General features: G+C 40.2%; 3 protein-coding genes across 4 annotated transcripts in view; 1 reads left to right on the top strand and 2 right to left on the bottom strand.

Moving 5' to 3' along the window:
- CMTM3 (CKLF like MARVEL transmembrane domain containing 3) overlaps positions 1-2,452 on the bottom strand; it is a 15,692-nt gene extending 13,240 nt beyond the window's left edge. Inside the window, exon 1 of the mRNA XM_042437768.1 lies at positions 2,374-2,452. Within this exon, the coding sequence (XP_042293702.1) occupies positions 2,374-2,452 (79 nt within the window). The remainder of the gene's footprint in view (positions 1-2,373) is intronic.
- A 40-nt stretch (positions 2,453-2,492) lies between these two features.
- LOC121914283 (chemokine-like factor) lies at positions 2,493-7,229 on the bottom strand. Of its 2 annotated transcripts, none has more exons than XM_042437572.1 (4): positions 7,007-7,229; positions 5,690-5,848; positions 3,793-3,888; positions 2,493-3,020 (listed from the first exon to the last, which is right to left on the bottom strand). In XM_042437572.1, the coding sequence occupies exons 1-4, from the start codon at positions 7,067-7,069 to the stop codon at positions 2,913-2,915; spliced, it is 426 nt and encodes a 141-aa protein (XP_042293506.1). In that variant the 5' UTR covers positions 7,070-7,229; the 3' UTR covers positions 2,493-2,912. The 2 variants fall into 2 exon arrangements, with proteins under 2 accessions (XP_042293506.1, XP_042293507.1); XM_042437573.1 differs by lacking the exon at positions 7,007-7,229 and adding an exon at positions 6,832-6,974.
- Positions 7,230-7,295: 66 nt separating this feature from the next.
- Positions 7,296-7,987, top strand: part of TK2 (thymidine kinase 2) — a 13,262-nt gene continuing 12,570 nt past the window's right edge. Inside the window, exon 1 of the mRNA XM_042437571.1 lies at positions 7,296-7,320. The gene's annotated coding sequence lies outside the window, so the exon portion shown is untranslated. The remainder of the gene's footprint in view (positions 7,321-7,987) is intronic.

Genomic DNA, 7,987 nt, shown 5'->3' with positions numbered 1-7,987 from the left:
CAGGAAGAGAAGAAGAAAAGGTGAGGAAGAGGATGGAGAAGAAGAAGGCAAGAGGGAGGAGGAGGAGGAAATGAAGAAGGTGGAGGAGGAAGAAGAGAAGAGGAAGAAGTAAAAGCAGCGGAAGAAGAGGTGGAGGAGGGAAGAGGGAGAAGTAGAAAAGGGGGAGGAAGGGGAGGAGGAAGAAGAAGAGGCAGAGGGAGAAGAACAAGAGAATGAAGAGGAGGAGGAGGGGGAGGAGGAGGAAGAGGAAAAGTAGGAAGAAGAAGAAGGGGAGGAGGAAGAAGAGGTGAAGAAAGAAGAGGGGGGGGAATAGAAGGAAGAGGAGGAGGTGAACAAGAAGAAAAGGAGGAAGACAGACGAAGGAGAGAAGGAACAGGAAGAAAAAAGGAGGGGAAGAAGATGAAGGAGAAGAAGTGGTCAAGCAAGCAGAAGGAGAAGAGGAGGGGGAGGAAGAAATGATGATGAAGAAGACGAATTGCATGAATGTCTTTGCACAATGTCCATGAGAACAGTCAGGCTACAGAGTCTTGGGTGAGACATGAGCTCCATCAACAGAAATTAATGAAATGAAATTAACATTGAAGTGCTTGTCATTGACAGGGTTTCTGGTGTCGTTTCCACTGAAAGAAGCATTACCAACCAACTCTATGAAGGGCCTCTGCACATCCCAGACAAATGCTCAGTTTGTGAAACCACTTCACAAAAAGATGTGTTTAAAATATAAACTGTTCTTTTTCTTCCGTCCACCTTTCTTTTTTCCTCCTCCTCTGCTCCTGACATTTTGTTTGCCAAACATCTCACCTTTTTAAAGGCTTAGGAGGGCCTTTGTGTTGATGAATCACTTTGTGCTTAACTTCTCCCCTTCTTTTCAAGTATATTATACCAACTCCATCTTGTGGATTCATTTTTTCAAAACGCATCCCACTACAGACCCAGCAATGTTGTGTGTATAGCAGTCTTAACATGAGACTTAATACATTCCACTCCTCTCCTCAAAAGAGGGACAGCTTTTCCAAAAGAGCCACAAAACATGCCATCCAAACCTGTTTCGTATGGTACCTGCCTGACCCTTGTAGTAAGCCCTGTAAGCACTGACAACCATTTACAAAATGTATATCCACCCTTTTCCCAAGATGGAACGGCACATGTTTATTCTGATCTATTAAATGGTTATAGTGTCAGTGTGGTGCTTATACGTAATGGAAATGTAGTGAGACTTGTCATATGCAATGGTGTGCAGTCGTGACTTTCCCCTTGGACAGGTACACAACATATTAGTGGTACAGAGAGATCCCACACACACTGACATACTCTGATCACACAGTTGGAAGAGACCACAGGGGCCAGAACTATGTACAGATACAATGAAGTGAACCCCCCCTACAATATCTGCCTTGAAAAATACTTTCCCATAAGACTTGAGAGACTTTGGCATCCCTGACATGCAACTTAACTGATCACTTACTGAACAGTTAAGACATTTCAGGACTCTACACTAGTCACTGTGGTCTTTGCCAAACAGAGGATTATAGACAAGCTGTACTTTGGAGTGTGTGGGTGTGATTGTTTTCATAGTTTTCAGAACATCTGCAATGTCCTTGTAATATCCTTTGCACAGATGGAACTCCCGTTTCCTTAGAAAATTGAAACATTGCATGTTCAGTGACTGTGTATCAACTGTTGGGGTACTGTATCTCTACCAGTCCCAATTCTCATGTTCCTGGCAAATCCAGAGGCTGGGACAAACGTGTTGTAAAGTTTGTTTTTGTATTTTGTGGAAATACAAAAGCTGGGAAGTGTTATGTTAAAATCTGCCCATCATCTCTCTCTACCCACTTTGTTTTCTGTTTGGGATCACCATCTTCTGAGGCTGGCGCCCAACAAATTTATCAGGCCACCTGAAGTACTTAACAAGGTGTCCCCCCCCCTTTTTTTTTTCATGTGAGGTTATCAAAAAGTAAAAGGGTTTTTTTTGGGGGGGAGGGGGTTATTTATTTATTTGCAGGATTTATATCCCGCCTTTCTCCCAGAGTGGGATTCAAGGGATCATGAAGGGATGTACTCATGCAAAGTTTTTATAGGTGTGAAGGTCCTCAGAGGAGGGAAGAGACCTGCATTTCAGCTAAAAGGTTATGATGGCGAAGGAGCTGTGGATGGTTTCTACCCTGAGAATGTCAAAACAAAGTCTGTTCGTCAGTCTTGTGCGTGTCAGGAATTTTGACTGCCCCTTATTGCTATTTTGAAAACTTGACAGAACTGTTAGGAATACAGTTGCTTTCACTGTTCTCTGCTAATTTTTTTAAAAAGGATGAACCTCTAGTGCTCTCTTTTTCAAAAAGAAACTTACAAAGCAAACCAGTGCAAGTATGTTACCAGAGCTTAAATTATACTGGAGCTTAAACCCTTCAGCACTATCCTGGCACTTCTCACAACTGGGAGATATGGAGAGCATGCTTAAAACAATATATACTTGCAATTCGGCATTATTTAAGGGAAAAAGCCTTTTTATTAAAAACAACAATAGTAACACAAACCAGAAAGTTCAGAAGCTTCATAAAGTTACATATGATATTTTTTTAAAATGTAACATTTACAACTGTCGTTTTATAAAACACAGAGAAACCATTTTAAAGACCATTCAAACAGTTGAATAAATTAGATACAAATTCTTTTTAAAAAATAAAGAGACAACCCAGCTAAAATTATGCATCTTTAGATCACATTGATTGTTAATGGAATGTAAGCATATGCTTCCATTTCTCCTGCTGAAATCAACAGGGCTTAAAAGTGCTTGACTGGCTAAATTGTGCTCTTCCCTTTTTAGAACAATACACAGAAAATATGACACAAATGGCCTTACAGTTCAAGAGGTGTTCCTAATGGATTATAAATTAAATTTTGGGTTGTTTCTTCTATCTCTGAATAATATCCCTTCCTGGTGGTTGTCTATTAAAAGTCATATTCTTCAAGAGAAAAGCAGCATCTGCTATAGAAAGAGCACACAGGATCAGGAAAAACACCTGCAAATGAGAAGAAAGTAATTCAGATGCCACAAAAAATGTACTGAATATTATCTGTCCTACATTATAGTGACAATGTGCACAGCTCTGTTTTGTCAATACTCAGTTTAAATATTTAATTTGTGATAATGAAGAAATTACTTTAAGAAAGCGATTCAATTATTTCACTAAGGCAATTGCCTTTCACTTTTTTCTTTAGATTTTGGTGATCATCTCCATGTTGGTGATCTCCATTTTGACTCTGCTTTGACTTCATTGGCTGTAGCCTATTTATTCATTAGCTCCAAGGGCACCTTGTTAGTCTGCTCTGACTGTTATTAAATGGAAACTCAAGTTGGGACACAAGGGAGAAGGCTAAATGATGGACTTAATAGACTGGGATGGCAATGGATGCAGTTGCTATGAAAGTAATTTATATTCTCTTTCAAATATGAATCATAATTTCAAGCGGTGAGCCTTAATCTACTTAACTATGGAAAATGTGACTTGCCAGGTTTTTTGGCACAAGAATACTTTATTATAAATGGAAGACAGTAAACCTTTACAAAATCCCACTGAGTTCACTATTACTTAGGCTTAACATGATATTAGTGGCATCATTAGGAGGGGAGCTGCGGTGGGGAGGGAAAAAATTGGGGATAGAGCTTCAGTAGCAACAAACCCTGCCCTCAAAGCTTAGCCTATGTGGCTTTGCCTCACACAGAAAAGTGCCCTCTGGTGAATGAAATGTATGTTGACATACATTACTACTATTACACTCTCTCTTACTTACTCCTCCAACTAACTCTTCAATAAAGGGTTTTTTAATTACTCCACACAGGCCTGCGATGAAGAGAAACAGCGCTGCTATCAGAGAGTTGAAGGCATCCTGAAAAACACAACAAGCAATGCACTTTAATATCAGCTCCATGACCTGTGCTGGCCCCAAATATTTTCTGCCTCAAGGCAGAACAGCAAATGGTATTAAATGGTATCACCCACCCTGCCCTCAGTCAGTATGCAGCGCCCAAAGCTGACCCAAGTTACCTTGGCACCTGAGGTGGAGAATTCCACAAGTGACTCTCCTATTATAATACACATGATAATAAATATCAATTTGCTGCCCTTTCATGACACTATGAATCTGATGCCTGATAAGTATGCTGCATTTCGCTTAATAGGGATCATTCTGTATATAGGAATCATAGGCTGGCCTTATGATCCCTATATACTTGTTTCTCAATTCTATACATCCTAAAAAAGATGTTATAATTGTGTGTGTTGATAATATTTAATAAGTTATTTATTTATGTAATGTGAAATTCTTTAAAAATTGACTTTAAATTTTACTCCCGGCTTTCCCTCCTTCATCTGAAAATCTCCTAAGAGGCAACATGGTGTGTGTGTATCCATGATATGAAATCTCTTCTTGCTGTTTTCACACCTTACTTTATTTTGCTACATTCCCCTGTGGTAATAGCACTGTGAGGGTGGGAAGGATGTCGACAGAGGAAATGTTACACACACACACACACACTGAGCAGCCCTTCTGTGATATGCAAAGGATACACACAATATGAAAAATAGCATCAATAGAGCAACAATGAAGCCTACAGGAAATCCTCATTTGTTTCAGGTTTCAAAGTTTGGTGTCAGCATCTGCTGAGGCTCCACTGAGTCAAATGCTTAGCTTGGATGGAGCCCATCCACCTGTTTTTTCCCATAATTCAGTGTGACTGTTACCAGGAATTTTGAATTTCCTGCATTGGCCCACAGTTTTAAAATGGTGGATTGCAGCTGCAGAGTTAGAGAAGATTCCTCAGTGCATTTTATCATGATCCCCCTTAAAGTTGGAGCTGGTTCTTTGATCCTCAGAATTTGTAGCGGGAGAATCAAACACAATATTTTGGCCCATGATTCTGTAGTATGCTTTTTAAAGTGAATGAAGTGTATGCTTCTTAAACAAGTGTAACCTATTGAGCAATGTAGGAAAGGAAAGCAAAGAGCACAAACTAAATGTGTTGCATCATCAGACAGAAAAGGGAAATGGTCTTAACCAGTGCAGGATTCAAAACAATTCAAGTCTAGGTTTGGACATTACACTTTTTACCACTGCCCCATCCAGGCCTCTCTCATTTGTATTTGTGAAATGGCCATTGCAATTTAAACTGCATCGACATAGTTTTCCTATCAGGTAAAAATGATCTCAAACACAGTTCAACATTTCACATACTAAGTGATGGAAGATATGCTCAACTGGGAACCATTCCCACATTGATGAGCAAAACTCAGTCTCTAGCAAGTGTATTTAGGATTGCAGAATGGATGATATTTATATATGTGCAACACTCAAAGACAGAACTGTGTATTTGCACCTAGCCCAGTGATGGCGAACCTATGGCACGCGTGCCAGAGGTGGCACTCAGAGCCCTCTCTGTGGGCACATGTGCCATTGCCCCAGCATAGAGTTTGCCAGAGTTTGTTACTAGAAAGCCAGAGGGACATGGCACTTTGCAATTAATAAGTGGGTTTTGGGTTGCAGTTTGGGCACTCGGACTCTAAAAGGTTCACCATCACTGACCTAGCCTGTGTTTCAAGAGTAGTACTGAACACATCTCCAAACACGTTAATAGTGAGCCCATCACTTGCCTTTCTTCAAAGCATACTGTTGTGTCCAAATTAATACTTACAGCCAAGGGCCAAAATAAGAATGACAGCACTCTTTGCAGATGCAGCAGATATAATAGAAAGAATAACAAAGTGATGACAAGTTCGATGATTGCAAGTGTTAGGTATGCTTCATGAGATGGACCAACACCAAAAGTAATAGCTGCCATGAAAGCTAAGATCTGCAAAGAAAAAAGAAAGAGTATTCACATCAATACAGCCATGCTACAAAGATTTCAGTACTGTACTGCTGCTAAACTGGAAACGACTAAAATTAAATCATTAAAATTAATGTCATATTAAGAATGGAGCAAGCTTGTGTTCTGCTGCTCCAGAGATTAGGACCTGGAGCAATGGATTCAAACTAGAGGAAAAGAGATTGCACCTAAACATTGCCTTGCTCTTTGCCTGAGCGATGCAAGAAAGGAGATGCGCTTAAAAAAAGAGATTAACTGAAGAAGCAAGGAAAGGTTTAAAATGTCTACCAAGCGGCAATTGCCTTGTACACAATTGACAGTAATTGATAGAAAGAAGTTGGCAGCATGAATTTTCATAGACTTGAGTCTACTTCCTCAGATGCATTTGGATATAGTAATGATGATGATGGTAATGTAGAGAGATCTTGTCGCACCTTTGAGACTCACCGAAAGAAGTTGGCAGCATGGGCTTTCATAGACTGAAGTGTACTTCCTTTGAATCAAATGCGATGCATTTGATTCAAAGGAAGTACACTTCAGTCTATGAAAGCTCATGCAGCCAACTTCTTTCCTTTAGTTCGTCTCAAAGGTGCGACAAGATCTCTCTACGTGCTGATTTTACAGACTAACACGGCTATATCTTTGAGTCCTGCCTTGTACATGGGCAACACAGCCCTCCCTTATAGACCCCTTGCCACACTCCCAAAAACAAAGGGCTGAAAATGTCTTTGCTGTCGTGTGCCTTCAAGTCGTCTTCTGACTTATGGCGACCCTAATAATCCATCATGAGGTTTTCCTTGGCCATTTCCTTCAGAAAGGGTTTGCTTTTGCCTTCCTCTGAGGCTGAGAGAGTGTGACTTGCCCAAAGGCGTGTTTCCATGGCTGAGCCAGGATTCGAACCCAGGTCCCCATAGAGTCACAAATACAGTCACTCAAACCATTACATATTATAAATCATATATTATTACACCATCACAATGGTAGTCCATTTGTGGAGAAAAGAAGGGGAAAGGCGGCATATCCATGAATTTATTTTCATGTCTATATGCCGCCTTTCGGGCCCCAGGGCGGCGCACAGCCACAGCCACTAGTCTCCATAGCGCCCTCCTCCTGCTCCTGGCCCAATGCTCCTAGGCCTCATACCATGCGCGCTATCTTGAGGGCTCCCCTGAGGGAGCGGAGGAAGGCCACGTTCACCTCCACCATGGCGGCGCCTGCTTCTGAGGGGAAGAAGAAGAAGCCTCGCCCGTCAGGCGAGGAGGGCAAGAGCCGGCCTTCCCCTCAGAAGCGCCGCAAGGAGGAAGAGGAAACTTCGCCTCAGCTTTGGTCGGAGGTTTTGGCCCCAGCGCGGGCCTAGGCCTGGCCTTGTAAATCGCCTCCTCCTCAGACTCTCTCTCGCTCTCTTTCCCTCAGGCTTCAAACCCAGAGGGCCGTTTGGGGCCTTCTCCCTCATGAATGTGAGCCTGGCCAGCCTCACAGGGTTGTTGTCAAAGGCACAGCTGTGTTGATCTCTCTTTCTCTTTGCCCTTCACATATGTATTTTATTGATTTCCTGTTCCTGTTCCTTGTAGTAATGCTTTTAACTTTTATATTGAATTTTTATCTTGTATTGTAATGTTTTAAATTTTGCAAGCCGCCTTGATCATAACTATGGAAAGGCGGGGTAAAAATAAAATTTATTATTATTATTATTATTATTATTATTATTATATGATCAAATGTGACACAAGCATTTATGGAACGCAAGCCCCTCTTAACATAACAACAACAACAACAAATTATTATGATTAAACTATCCATTATATACATCATTTACTGAAAGCAAACCCCCTCTGGAAATAATAATAATAATAATAATAATAATAATAATAATTTATTATGCTCATTATATAATCATTTATTAAAGGCAAACCCCTCTCAACATAATAACAATAACAACAATAAATTATTATTATTATTAACCTGTACATTATATAATCATTTACTAAAGGCAAACCCCTCTGAACATAATAATAATAATAATAATAATAATAATATGTTATTATTATTATGTTCATTATATAACCCCTCTGAACATTTATTATTATTATTATTATTATTATTATTATTATTATTATTATTATT

The sequence above is a fragment of the Sceloporus undulatus genome, chromosome 8, assembly GCF_019175285.1.
Source record: "Sceloporus undulatus isolate JIND9_A2432 ecotype Alabama chromosome 8, SceUnd_v1.1, whole genome shotgun sequence".
Lineage (NCBI taxonomy): Eukaryota > Metazoa > Chordata > Lepidosauria > Squamata > Phrynosomatidae > Sceloporus > Sceloporus undulatus.
Note: the sequence above shows the minus strand (reverse complement) of the source record. Positions and strands in the feature narration are given on the sequence as shown.

What these genes read in the sequence shown, in the direction of transcription:
- LOC121914283 (XM_042437572.1), bottom strand. Translation starts at nt 7,069, where the DNA reads ATGGTGGAGGTGAACGTGGCCTTCCTCCGCTCCCTCAGGGGAGCCCTC. An exon ending in CCCTCAAGATAGCGCGCATG is followed by an intron (nt 5,849 to 7,006) that starts GTATGAGGCCTA and finishes TTTTCTTTGCAG; the next exon opens with ATCTTAGCTTTCATGGCAGC. An exon ending in TCTTATTTTGGCCCTTGGCT is followed by an intron (nt 3,889 to 5,689) that starts GTAAGTATTAAT and finishes TGTGTTTTTCAG; the next exon opens with GATGCCTTCAACTCTCTGAT.